General features: G+C 39.4%; 1 protein-coding gene across 2 annotated transcripts in view; it reads right to left on the bottom strand.

The window, feature by feature from the left end:
- Nucleotides 1–15086, bottom strand: part of UNC13C (unc-13 homolog C) — a 408349-nt gene that overhangs the window by 81092 nt on the left and 312171 nt on the right. For both annotated transcript variants that reach the window (XM_044979553.1, XM_044979552.1), the window contains 2 exons: nucleotides 13717–13794; nucleotides 4239–4316 (listed from right to left, as the gene is read on the bottom strand). In XM_044979553.1, coding sequence (XP_044835488.1) covers nucleotides 4239–4316; nucleotides 13717–13794 — 156 coding nt within the window. The remainder of the gene's footprint in view (nucleotides 1–4238; nucleotides 4317–13716; nucleotides 13795–15086) is intronic.

Genomic DNA, 15086 nt, shown 5'->3' with positions numbered 1-15086 from the left:
TTACAGCTTTCACCACCGACTAATCTGTTTAACAGGTCTTTCCATCTTTATACTGAGGAAGGAACACATGCTCCATGCCAGTATCACCCAACAATAGTCGAACTAGTCCCCTTCATGCTTCATCCAAATGAGTAACACAACATAAACAGAGAGGAGTACAGTATAATTTTTCTATCCTTATCAATTTCTTTTCTCTCTTTGGGTGAAATTCACCTCTGTGCAGAGGGCCAGTCCAAAGCTGATGCACGTTCTTAGGCCGCAGCTTGTGCAAGGAGAGCCAACCATGTGGGCAGGGGTCTATCTGCACAGTTTTCTTTGCAGGTTCAGGTCCCACTTACATCCTCAAAATGGATGTTAAGTGGGACTTAGTGGTACATGGGGTTTGAGGTGGCAAAGGGGTGAATGTAACCCTTTGAGTTCTGGAATACAGAGCAGTGTTTCTGAACTGGTTCTAAGAGTAATGATTAATTGTTTACCATTGAACGTGTTATGTTCCTGTCTGATATGTGTTCTGTCACTTTCTAATAGTCTGTATTTTCCTTTGTGATATAACATTAATAACTCGTTTTATCTCAAATCAGGGCTTGCAGATCCTTGCTGAGTTTCAAGGAAACAAGATTTAGAAACAGCACTCTAACTTAAACTTGACTTTTCTACTCTATTCAATTACTTATCTAGGCTATGAGAGCATTAATACAGCAATTAATTTCTCAGTGTGTCAACTCTCATTTCTCATTTACTATATAACTTAATATTCAAGTAATAGAGATGGGGGTTCATAACTTGCACAGACTATTTTCAGTGTTTTATGGTGTTTGAGACTAGCAACACTACCAGAAACAGAGACGAGTTCTATAGAGAAATAATCTTACTGGTGCAATTCAAACACATGAGTAAAATGGATGAATCCTATATAAAGTAGTGTAATAGGAAATAAACATCATTAGGTGGGTGAGTGTACTTTGTGAGTGTATTTGTTTTCAAGATGAGTAGTATAGGATGACTCAGGAGATTGGTAATAGAATTTTGGAGTCTTTCGGATTTAGGTCAGTGGGTCAAATCAGAATTGGAACTAGATTGTGATTGTAGTTACAACACTGTAAATCTGTAATGCAGTTTTTGTTCTTTTTTAAAATCACATGAAACTTTATGATAAAAAGATAATTTAATTTTTTAGGGTGTTTTCTCCCCCATTTCAGACATGAGCCAATTTCGGAGGGAAAACAGGATAACTGTTAAGTCATAGAGGAATGAGATTTAAAAAAAATCCAGTTAGAAACATTTCAGCAATTGCTGTCTACAAACATGAATTATCAAGAGAAAAGAATGTAGCTACCTCCCACTTCTTACACTTCTCTACCCTTTTGCCATCAACAGCTCCTCCTTCCCCTTCCAAATTCTTGGTCCCCTCGTGCCAACACAAATCCATTCCACTTTTTCTTGGCCTCCTTCCCCTTCCCTCTGGTGACTTCTGCCCTCCCTTTTTTTTTTGCCAGCCTTTTCATTTCTTGCAACTTTACTTGTTACCGCCTCCAGCCCTTTCACCCCTTCCATTCAAACCTGACACCCCTTCCTACCCTCTTCCCTCTGGAATTCACACACTATCTCAAAAAAGATCATTGCCATCCACTCCCTTTTCATATCTTGTTCTATCCATCTCCTGGCATAATGATTAGGTAAAGGGCTAGCTGGAATGGTTGTTGTTTTTTTTTAAAAATAAACTGATTGTATGCTTTATAAGATACTTGTTCACTTAGATTTTTCTTTGGGGCAGAGATTGTGTCTAATGTCCCGTTTGGAAAGCACCTACCACATTACGGGGAGCATCATCATGCAGATGATACTTAATAATGAACTTCTGAGTGAATAGAATCCTGTGCATCTGATTTTTAATGTCAACATGGAGCCACACAGTTAACCTATGGCTGCATAATGAAGTAACAATGTACAAATTAAACAAAAATAATTCAGATATAACACAGTGGATTTTTATTTTCTAGTAAGAATCTGGCTGATACACTTTTAGCACCCTTTATAATGAAGCATTGACAAAAATATTGCAGCTCTTCATTTCCCACTCCTTAAACAGAGAGAAAAATCTCTAAAATATGGTTCAGTAACAGCTATAAAAGGTTGCTGCTTTAGGAGGAGATGTACTTGAGTGGGAACAGAACATTCACCATCCCTATTTGTTCATGGGAAATAGAAAGAATTCCACTTTTACACAGCTGAGCTGATTACATTTTACTGCCCATTTAACAAAAAGATACCAACAATAAATCCACAGTATTTCTATAAACATTTGATGTGCCTCCCCCGAGTTTTAGCCAGTACATCAGCCTATCATCGCTATTGTGCATTGACTCTGACTTTATCAGGTGCAAAAATTTGCAGAAATGTTTTTGCTGTGGGACCCCTGAAAGTGCTAATTGAATGAATGGTAAGTAATGTATTTCGGGACTAATTCTAAAAGATGAAGAGTTTTCTTAATTCTCACTGACTTCAGTATCATGGGAGGTGCTCTGAAACTGGCAAGATTGGCTCCTTAAAATATTATGATTAACACAGTCCCTAAAGAAATGAAGCATTAATATACAGCTGAAAATTGATAAAACAGCTGCATTTCATTCTAATTATATATATATATATATGTAATTACCAATAACATGATCATTGCTAAGGCAATTGGATTTTGAGTACCTCACTCGAATCTTAAGGTCTTCTTTATTCAAGGAAGAAAACAAGTTTTATAAAGCAACTTCATTTTCACAGAGCAAATCATTATTTGAAACTTGATTATTTGACCTGTAGCTTGGGAAATGTCACATCATATTGTGTCAGTAACATCTTAAGTTACTTGACATAAAACAATCCACTGAGCCTAATATGAACTTCAGCAAAGCATGATTTTTGGATATGAAGCTTTTTAAAATGCCTGCATATTGCACAAGAGTCTGTCGGAAGCACTCGTTAGTTATACTGCAAATCATTTCTTTAGTGTCCTTTAAGAAGAATTAGATTTATGTCTTCAGACCTTTATTTTAGCTAAACAAACATACATCACAATAAAATTAGAAGTGCAGAGCATTTTATGGTTCACATTTGTCCGGGGTGGGTGGTGGGCATAGAATAACATGAAAGGGGAAGTCCATCTTATAAAAATCAGGCTTTAAAATCTTTCTTGTATCAGTGTACAGTGATTCACACTGGATGTAACAGTTTGAAAAAGAATACATTAATATCCATTTAATTACCAATATCAACACTTTCCAGATGGATAGAATATCTGTAAACCTTACTCATGTGAGTAATCAATTACATCAAAGGAACTACTTGATGACTTGTTTCATCAAAGCACCTCTTTTGCATGTGGTTATGTCCCATTAAAGTAAATGGGACTTAAAGACATGCTTAAAAATTAAGCACACGCTTTGCTGAGTAGGAATGATTGCTGGAATGCCGCTTGAGTGGATCAGAATTACTCATTTGAATGAGATTTGCAAGTTTGGGACTTTAGGTATTGAAAGTGCATTTAAAAGAATATGTTTTACAACCTTCTTGTGGTTTATGGAATACTTTACACTATTTGCATATTGAAAGATTTAATGCAGAGTGTAAACTGAGTGCCAAAACATAGTAGTTAGCACTATAGGGAATTATTAAATGCAAACAGGGAAATTAGTAGGAAACTGTTCTTAGCCTTAGGAAATATAGTCAGGTATAATAAAAGATGCTTACTATCACAAACCTCATAAGAGAATCGCTCTCCTTCTTTCTTCTGCTCAGTGGATTGCAAGTCAAAGGCATTGGACAAAGACATGACACATTACAGACAAAGCACAAGGCACATTTTCTACAGAATTTTGAAGATGCAAACAAAACAAACTGGTACATAAAAAAACAAAACAAAATATATTCCAGTACGAACATTCAAATCAAGCTGGCACTATAGAATGCAACATAAAACATCCAATATTGGTGGAACTTTACAGATCATTAGCATGTTTCTATGAAAATGCATTACTTGTGTCCCCAGACATTCCCGGTGCATAATGTAGTTCTCACATGGCATTGCTTTTAAATAAAATATTATATTTTTTCAAACTTTGTAATATGTCTTATTTTTACATTTTGATTTTCTTGGCAAGCAGAAGCAAAGGCTGTGGATAGGTTGTGAACATACCGCTAATGATCTCTAAGTAGCTGTGCAGTGAATGCAGGGAATTAAAACCACCTACCTCTTTTCCTCCCATAGACTCAAACATTTTCTCAAGCTGGACTCGCAACTGCTGGATATTGTTCATCAAGATACAGGGCTGTAAATAAAGTACAGCATGTGTTATATGAACAAACAGATACAAACACACTAAAACATAACAGTTGAGAATGGCCAAAAGGAAGAAGTATAAAAAAAGTGTTTCAAGATTGTAATATCTGATTCTTTTTTGCTGGAAATCAATCTTCCTATTCCATCATAAAACGAATACATTTATGTACTACAATGAAGGTAACATTTGAGATCTCAGCATATGCATAAATCAGGCAATTCTAGAACAAACTCTAAATTATTCCATAGGTGAACCATTTTGCATTACTTTAGAAGTGCTATAATAATCTAAGCAAGATTAGTCACATAAACATGCCTTCATATTTTATTTTTAAAATACTATTGTTTAAACTTTTCACTTAAGCCACAGTCTTTTTCAAACTGTATGCCAAAGACCGAGGGAATCACACTGCAAAAGATAGCAATTGCCAGATACAGAGATTAAATTAAGCGGATTATTTTGGAATTATGCAAAAAAGGTTCTACTACGTGGGCTTTGTAAATTCATATGGCTTTATTCACTACTTTGTAATGTAAAAAAAATCTTGATAATAGATTTCTGTTTTGGCAGGATTACTGTTCCAGTGCATCTGCACATTACATTCAAACCCTCAAGAAATGAATTTCTATAATGCATCTATACTTAAACCTCACAAGACGACGACGGGTGCTGAAGTGATAACAGCAACCCACATACATTTAAAACCCTTTTAGTTGGTGATGCAGCTCACTGTTGGCTGAAACATGGTTTGAGTAGACTTTAGTGTTCAGAAAAGCATTTAAATAATTCAGCATCCTACTCTATAAAATCTAAGGGAACTCAGGGTCAGAAAGAAAAAGGAAACTGGAGAAAACAAAATAGAACATCCTTATCTAGTATTCTTAACCCTTTCATCGCTCATACTCAATAAAGTACACTAAATTTTAGCACACTGTCCTGAGATTCTCATCTCTCTTCCTCCCTCAACAAGTGACTTGACCTCATGTAACTATTGAACCATCCTCCCCATCCCTGACCACAAGAGGCAACCACCCTATCCCCTTTGTGTCCTGCTCCTTTTTCTATCGGATATTGGTGCTGGAACCTTAAGGACTGGGTCAGAAAGAATGTGAAAGACGGCACTCAGCACCAGTATCTTGGATTACATTCCAGACAAAAGACCCTGCCCCCAATTAGTTCCCCAAGGAAATAAACTGCAAACCCTTGAAAATAGCCAGTTTCTATCATGAATTATGTTTATTATAGCAGTGCCAACCAAGAACGTAGCCCCTTTGTTCTAGGCAGTGCACAAACACAGAATACTAGAGTCTGTCGTATCTTAAGGTTAGGATACCGCTGTGGTTGATATTTCCGTAAAAGCATAAGCAAAGCGACAGTGTTTAAAAGGCTGTTGACATTTCCTGGAAAATGTGAGAAACATTAACATTAGAAACAATTCTGCTTATATATATCCTAGTTCAGTGGTTCTTCAGCTCACATCTGTGGAGCACTTGTGTCCAGGGAGCTACATCTGTTGTAATGAGGAAGCATGCCCAATCAAAACAGTGGGTAACTAACTCTGCCATCCAAGGAATTCCAGTCACTTGTGCATCAGTCTTCAAAAGAGCTCCACTGCTTATATTGCTGAATGAGAACTAAAATTTGTTAATGAACCTTTCATTGATGGGCGCCCTTTGGTAAATATTTAACCATGATCAAATCTGCAGATTACATTGAAATTCAGGGGAGATGGAGGATAGCACCCAAATACAAAATGAGCCAAAGAGATATTGTCATCTGATCTATTCTATTACAACCAGAATTTAACGATAGGAGAGGATTAAAAGCAGTGGATAAGCAGAAAAGGGTTATGAGCAAGGAGGATAGTGAATAATAAGTATAGACAGAGAGCAATAAATACACAAATAAATAATAACTAAACATTGTGGAGGAGTCCACATGGACTCCTCCTGAGGGTCGAAATGACAGTCTGGACCTATACATAGAATGCTTCCGCCGACGTGCACAGGCAGTAATTGTGGAAAAACAACATCGCTTGCCTCATAACCTAAGTCGTGCAGAACGCAATGCCATCCCCAGCCTCAGAAACCACCCTGACATTATAATCAAAGAGCCTGATAAAGGAGGTGCTGTTCATCATGAACAGGTCTGACTACCAAAAGGAGGCCGCCAGACAACTCTCCAATACCAAATTCTATAGGCCACTTCCCTCAGATCCCACTGAGGAATACACTAAGAAACTGCACCATCTACTCAGGACACTCCCTACACTAACACTGGAACAAATCAACATACCCTTAGAGCCCCGACCAGGGTTATTCTATCTACTACCCAAGATCCACAAACCCGGAAATCCTGGATGCCCTATTGTTGGTGGCACCAGGCATGACCCAGTGTTGACAGAGGGGTGGAAAATGACAGTGCCAATGAAGGCTCCCTGTATTAGGCCTCTGCTTGTCTGAACCGCTTCCATGTTTAAACTTTAATTAACCCCACAGGCTAGATGGAAAGAATGGAATGTGTGGCAACTAGTTATCAGTACCAGGAGGCAATTATACAGCCTGCTTGCACCTGGCTAAAGGGAGTGAAACAGAATGACCGGTCAAGAAAAGTTACTAACGAGATAATATTTTTTTGCCAAGTATGATCTAACCTGTTTAGAGTAATTGCTACTTTATAATGTATTTGCTGTATGGGAACTAAAAAGAGGGGGAGGGAGGGGGGAGCTGGGCATTGGGGGTAATAGACATGCTTAGCTAAGATCACGTATAAAGACAGAGAGCTGCTTGTATGAGGTGTGCTTGATCTGAGACCTTTGTGTGTCTCCAAGCATCCTGCGCTTTGAGATCTCAAATAAACTTTTTTTGCTTCTCCACCCTGGTGTGTCTAATTGGAGCGAGGCACTCCGGGCAACGAATCACTGTTGCTGTAGCCTCAGGCCTTTTGTGCCGGCAACACTGTCATCTCGGGCATTGGCACTCTCACTGAAGGACTGTCTGGATATGTGGACTCTCTACTCAGACCCTATGCCACCAGCACTCCCAGCTATCTCTGTGACACCACTGATTTTCTGAGGAAACTACAATGCATTGGTGACCTTCCAGAAAACACCATCCTAGCCACTATGGATGTAGAGGCTCTCTACACAAACATCCCACACACTGATGGAATACAAGCTGTCAGGAACAGAATCCCTGATGATGCCACAGCACAACTGGTTGCTGAGCTCTGTGCCTTTATTCTCACACACAACTATTTCAAATTTGATGACAATATATATCTCCAGATCAGTGGCACCGCATGGCCCCACAATATGCCAACATTTTTATGGCTGACCTGGAACAACGCTTCCTCAGCTCTCGTCCACTCACGTTCCTTCTCTACCTACGCTACATTGATGACATCTTCATCATCTGGACCCACGGGAAGGAGACTCTGGAAAAATTCCACCACGATTTCAACAGCTTCCTCCCCACCATCAACCTCAGCCTGGACCAATCTACACGGGAGGTCCACTTCCTAGACACCACGGTGCAAATAAGTGATGGTCACATTACCACCACCTTATACCGAAAACCTACCGACCGCTATGCCTATCTTCATGCCTCCAGCTTCCATCCTGGGCACACCACATGATCCATTGTCTACAGCCAAGCACTGAGGTACAACCATATCTGTTCTAACCCCTCAGACAGAGACCAACACCTACAAAATCTCCATCAAGCATTCTCAAAACTACAATACCCACATGAGGAAATAAGGAAACAGATCAACAGAGCCAGACGTGTACCCAGAAGCCTCCTACTGCAAGATAAACCCAAAAAGAAACCAACAGGACTCCACTGGCCATCACATACAGTCCCCAGCTAAAACCCCTCCAACACATCATCAGGGATCTACAACCCATCCTGGACAATGATCCCACACTTTCACAGGCCTTGGGTGGCAGGCCAGTCCTCGCCCACAGACAACCTGCCAACTTGAAGCATATTCTCACCAGTAACTGCACACTGCACCATAGTAACTCTAACTCAGGAACCAATCCATGCAACAAACCTTGATGCCAACTCTGCCCACATATCTACACCAGTGACACCATCACAGGAGCTAACCAGATCAGCCACACCATCACCGGTTCATTCACCTGCACGTCCACCAATGTAATATACGCCATCATATGCCAGCAATGCCCCTCTGCTATGTACATCGGCCAAACTGGACAGTCTCTACGGAAAAGGATAAATGGACATAAATCAGATATTAGGAATGGCAATATACAAAAACCTGTAGGAGAACACTTCAACCTCCCTGGCCACACAATAGCAGATCTTAAGGTGGCCATCCTGCAGCAAAAAAACTTCAGGACCAGGCTTCAAAGAGAAACTGCTGAGCTTCAGTTCATCTGCAAATTTGACACCGTCAGCTCAGGATTAAACAAAGACTGTGAATGGCTTGCCAACTACAAAACCAGTTTCTCCTCTCTTGGTTTTCACACCTCAGCTGCTAGAAGAGGGCCTCATCCTCCCTGATTGAACTAACCTCGTTATCTCTAGCCTGCTTCTTGCTTGCTTATATATACCTGCCCCTGGAAATTTCCACTACATGCATCCGACGAAGTGGGTATTCACCCACGAAAGCTCATGCTCCCAAACGTCTGTTAGTCTATAATGTGCCACAAGACTCTTTGCTGCTTTTACAGATCCAGACTAACATGGCTACCCCTCTGATACTAAACATACCTAGTAATACATATGAATTATATATCTATACACACATCTGCATTTTCTATATGTCACTGTACAACAGTTGTGTGTTGTGCGTATATATACCAAATTTTAAATAATGAAAAGAAAGTTTGATGCTGGATGAGAATATTCTAGAGTCAATGGGTCTGGGTTCAAAAAAATTAGAGAAATAACAGTTTGTCTTACTGCCTTTCTCCCATTTCTTTTTCAGCATATTGTGTACTTAGGGCCCATTACTACCAGGCATAGTGCTTACTACTGTGAGAACTCCCATGCCAGAGGACTTCAATGGGGACTATTCATAGTAATAAACACTATGGCTAGCTGTAAGTGTTTGCAGGTTCATGTCATTCGTTTGTTCATTTTTGGGAGGGATCTGTCTTATTGTATGCACGTAAAGCACCTACTATTTTTGGGGTACTACAAATACATAGCAACCAAGTTCTAAAGTTGCTGCAGGGAAGGTATGGGCTGGGATTGAGCCTGGAGGTCGGCCACATCCGAGTCTCTCTCTTTTAAGAGCATATTTGAAAACCACTGGTCATCCTTGTATGTCATTTCTGACATTACCCCCATGAAAAAAAAGCATACTTATTTCCTACTGCTTAGTTGTATTCATCTTCTTTTTGACACATCATTATTGATTGTTTTGGAAAGAATCTGTGATGTCAATAACAGATGATTATGATTATGATTTCTGATGTATTTCTTCTAAACCAGGTTTCTCAACCTTTTTCTTTCTGAGCCCCTTCCAACATGCTATAAAAACTCTACGGCCCACCTGTGCCACAATAACTGGTTCTCTGTATATAAAAGCCATGGCCAGCATTAGGGGTTAGCAGGGCAGTTGCCTGGGGCCCCACACCACAGGGGCTCCTGTGAAGTTACATTGCTCAGGCCCTGCATGGCAGCCCCCCTGAAATTTGCTCATGGCCCCTAGGGTGCCCCAGACCCTTGATTGAGAACCACTGTTCTAAACAACTGCCAGTGCTCTTGGCAATAAAGGAAGAGAGAAGCTAAATACAAAAACAAGTATCAGGTGAATTGTTCCTAATGAGACAGTTTTCAAAGTTTCCTCTGAGTTCATAGTTGCTCAATAAGGGCCCGATCCTGCACCCGTTAATTCACTGGCAAAATTTCCATTGACTTCAATGACAGTACATCTGAGGCTCAAAAACGTTCCCAGCTTATTGCATATGTTGAACCTTAGAGTTCTCTTTATGTAAACTTAGAGGAGTCAGATAGCCAAACAGAACACACAAAACTGGATACCAAGCACAATGCATAAAACTGAAATATGTTCATAAACAGTGACAGGCCGTGGGGAAATATGATGATACATTTAATAAAGAAATATACACCATAGAAAATGTACTGCTATGTATTATTTTTTATTTGAAAAGTGTGCATGTCAATTTTATTGAATAGAATTAATAAAATGGTCCTAAAATAAATTTAATAACTTTGCACTTAACTACAATCATAAAGCAGTATTTATATAAATCTCTTCTATGAAATGAAAGACTTGGGATCACCAGATCAAATGAAATCTCATTAATCTAGAAATATGAATTTCAAATAGATGACTTCTAATAAAAATAAGTTATCTTTCTATAAAGTCATTTGTTGTAATCCTTTATGCCTTTTCTCTGTTACAAAGCCATAATGAGATTTATCTTATCCAAAGTCTTAGCAAAGATTAGCGTTCCAGGGTGACTTCAGAAATCAATCACTTCAATGATTATAAAAAATCCCATTGGACAGACTAAAAGGCAACACAAACAGTGAGAGTTGATGACCTAACATTAGGTATCAGAGTGCATTCATTCTAGAAAACAGTTAATTTGACTTAATGCTAAGATTAATTTGAAATGAACTGTAAGTACACTACTACAAATCTTAATTCACTTGTACACCACATGTAAAGTGCAATTGTCTATGACAACTTTTTGGGCCAAACCCATATATAAACAACTATCTGGAGCAGGTGGGCTGGATGATTGACAGATGCATGGTGGGAAAAACAGGGGATGCATTCACTCCCACATCACGGGAGATACTCTGCCCAAGGCATTTTCAGCTCAGTGGCTTCTATGGGAGGTAGGGAGAATCTGTGTAAAGACATACACCACTTGCATGTATATATCTATATCTACACTGATTGCTTATTTCCGCTATCTATGGCAATAGCTCACAAGATGAAGAACCTTGACTGAATCATGAACATGCCCTGCTGGGCAAACTTATGACAACATGGTATTCTGGTATGTTGTGAACTGACTAGCAGCGTCTCTTGGAATTATTATAGTAATGACTGCCAAGCCTGGCCTGCTGCTTAGTGTCTTCTTTCTGATGTAAGCAAGATTTAAGTATTGCCAGATGCAAATTGTATGGAAATTGCCTTATGTATGTCTTTTTCAATATGTTTTCTATATGGGCTCCAAGGATGAAGATATTTGAAGTAGAAAGGGCATCTGAAATATGACAATCCATATGAATAAAATTCATTCCCTTGTAGAAATATTTATATAAAACCACTGCCTAAAGTTAAAGGTTTCTAAACTCTTTCAGTACTAGCAGTTTTATTTATTGACATTATATTAAATGTAATTGCATAGTAAGCAGAGAATATTTAATATTTTTCCACCATAGGTATCTCTGGTTTGGTAGAAAAATTAATATTTCAAATGTTGAATTTGGTGTTTAGAAGAGGAAGGAACTAAGGACTGTTGCTCTTTAGCTATTAGAGAAACAAGGTGGGTGAGATAATATCTTTTATTGGACCAACTTCTGTTGGTGAGAGAGACAAGCTTTCAAGCTTACACAGAGCTCTTCTTCAAGTCTGGGAAACATACACTGTGTACAGCTATTTAGCTATAACATATTTCTGATTTCTTTTGTTGTATATGCTGGTGACCTTTGGATCGTGATAATATCACGCTCCGGTGACAACTAGGGCATATTATTTCCATTTTTCCATTTATTCAGTTCAGTTCCAATCTCACCAACATATTTCCTCCCCCAGTGTGAAAAAAATAATTTGTGCTGCAGTTTAGTTCTTAACTTTCATAAATCTATAAAAGAGTTCTGAACTTCTGGGTTTTTGAACAACAGCTTTTCATTCTCTCAAAATTCTCTCTTTAGCTTAGTTTAGGATGTTGGGCCCAGTCCTGCCAGAAGCCGGGATTCTCCTCCAAGGTGCTAAACACCCTTATGTTGTCTAGACTCTAATGGGAGTTGAGGTGCAAAGAACCTCACAGAACGCCCACGCCATTCAGGGACTGTTTGCTGGGACCAGCAATGGGTGAGACAGTCCTTCTGCACTCTGGGAGGATTTTCCTGTGTTCTGAGTTTCATGTGGGTGCTCCCTATTTGTCCTTTGCCAGTCCCCTGCAGTGCCAAATAGGACAATTTGGATGCTGTGGCTGGTGGCTAATAGCTCTACTCCCTCTCTAGAAGGGACTGGGAGAGAGTTATTTACTGCAGGACTTTCCTGGCTTTCAGCATCATTTTGCTGAGCTGTCTCTCCCTCCCACAGTGGTTCCTGCACGTCCTAATTTGTTAGCACTATTCTAAGTGGGCTTTGAATTTCAACTGATCACCTTTTAGGGGCTGAGAAAGGATTCTCCAAGACTGTCGACTAGCCATTCAGTCTGGGATTTTCTATCTTCCCAGAGCACAAGCAAGGCCCAATCTTTTGGGACTGGAGAAACACTGTCTCTTTACAGCTATGTATTTGTCCCAAACATTGCTGTTGGTCCAGGAACAATTAACATAATCCCATACCTGTGCATAAAGATGTGACAGGTTAAGGCCAGGTCCTGCATATGAGTTTGAACCTAAATATACAGACAGAATGAGGTACCTCTTGGGTTGCCCCTCAGTTACTCAGATCAGGACAAGGTAGTACACAGTGATGGCATGTGCCAACTCCTGGTGCGGTACTTGTTGGGCAAGGCCCAGCATGGCCTTTCCTGGGTGTATTGGTCTTGATGGCACAGTAGTGACACCATACACTGGGTCAGTTTGCTGCGGGGGTGTTCCTAGGTTATGTTAAGTCATTAATAATATTGTGACTCTTATTGAACCGCACTGTCTGTGTCTCATTTACTGCTGTGTCCGTTGGGCTTGTTATTCAAGAATTCTCTGCAGCCAGCAAGGCAGCACAATAGTTTATCATTCTTTTTCACTAGTGTATGAACAAGAGTAGATGGGTGGAGGTGAGGATGTGTCATATTACAGTCATTTATCATTTACTGGGATTTAGGAGAGAATATAGGATTCCGTCACACACAAAAACCTCCTTAATTTAGAGCTAAGGTTTTTGGGTGCAAATCCCCATCAATGTAATCACTTCAAATATAGGAAATCACAGTTTCTTCCACACTTCTCTGTGCATAGTATTTCTCCTTCTAATATTCATTTATCCTTTCCTTCCCCCACCCGCGTCAGTGCTTACGTTACAATGTACGCAATCAAGGAAAATAGGTTATCCTCTGGAAAAAAAACTCTCCCTTTTTCCATTAATTTCCTTGCAATAAAATGATCATATTTCCAGTAAATATAATAAGAGCTCTAAGTGCACATTTTAAAGACAGAAATAATATCAGAAATAATATTAGTATTTTTCAAATTTTACTTACCAAAATTTCTTTATCACAGTATGAACTGAAGTCATTTGAAATAATTGCAGCATACTGAAGGAGCACTTTGTTGATCGTCTAGGGTGGAAAAGGAAATGTTTAATTGGGATATATAATCATGTAACAGTCTGAAGAATTGTAAGTAAAAATACAAAATAGTATTCAAGTGAAAGTGGAGGCTTGTTTTCAAAGCAGATAATATTTGTAAATGATAGAAAATTGTTCTGAATTAAATTTACAAAAATTTAATTTGCATTTGCTTAGAAAATTGGAAAGGTCACATTTTAAATCCCTTCACAATGGATAATGTTTCTTTTTTAATGGAATGTAATTTTCTATAACAGAAACACTTTGCATTTAGTTAAATTGACACTGAGAAGTAAGAACATTGAGGGGCTCTAGTTTGTGCATTGTGCGACATATACTAAGGTTCAGTCGATCGCGGCTCCCACTGGCCGCGGTTCGCTGCTTCAGGCCAATGGGAGCTGCTGGAAGCGGCACAGGCTGAGGGACGTACTGGCCACCACTTCCAGCAGCTCCCATTGGCCTGGAGCAGCGAACCGCGGCCAGTGGGAGCCGTGATCAGCTGGAACTGCGGACGCAGCAGGTAAACAAACCGGCCCGGCCCGCCAGGTGCTTTCCCTACACAAGCAGCATCCCAAGTTTGGGAAACACTGCTCTAGGGTAATGACCTACAGATTAAAATATAATGGATAAATAAGAACCAAAGCAGCAATGTTTAAACCCCAGCAATGTGAACTTAATCCTCAACAATCACATGAATATATACTTTGTTTACAGACTGAGAAAAGTTGTGATGAAAGCACAGAATTATGTGTAAATACAAACTATTTCATATCCCTTGGCATTGTAATGGAATTCTAAAGCTTGCAAAAGAATGTGGCAATCCAAGTAGAAAGTTGGCCTAACAAAATGTGCAAGCTTATCAAACAACAGATTAATAAACCTAGAAAAAACAGGTGGCTGATCCACCCCCAGCTGTTCAAACTTGCCTTCAAATATGACAGAGAAAATTACTTTTGGCCTTTACCTGAAGTGTGATATTTCACTTGCACACAGCACCACATTTTCCAGATAGGTTTATTATAACTATAGTTAAGGCTCTACAACAAACACTGCTTTTCAGGCATATATACAGTGATCACCCTGTATTAGCAGTATTACCTCTACCTCCTTGTAGTTATTATTCTGGGAATTAAGGGAAATACTGTTAATGCTCAGGTGATATTATTTATCTAAGGTAACTGGCAAGTCTTTAAGGGAGAACCCTGTAAACTCAGCTGTTAATACCCGCAGAAGGTTAGAACTTGACATGCAAGGTCTCAGCAGTGGAGTCTATTTTCAAAAGA

This window comes from Mauremys mutica, chromosome 11 (assembly GCF_020497125.1).
Source record: "Mauremys mutica isolate MM-2020 ecotype Southern chromosome 11, ASM2049712v1, whole genome shotgun sequence".
Taxonomy (NCBI): Eukaryota; Metazoa; Chordata; order Testudines; family Geoemydidae; genus Mauremys; species Mauremys mutica.
Note: the sequence above shows the minus strand (reverse complement) of the source record. Positions and strands in the feature narration are given on the sequence as shown.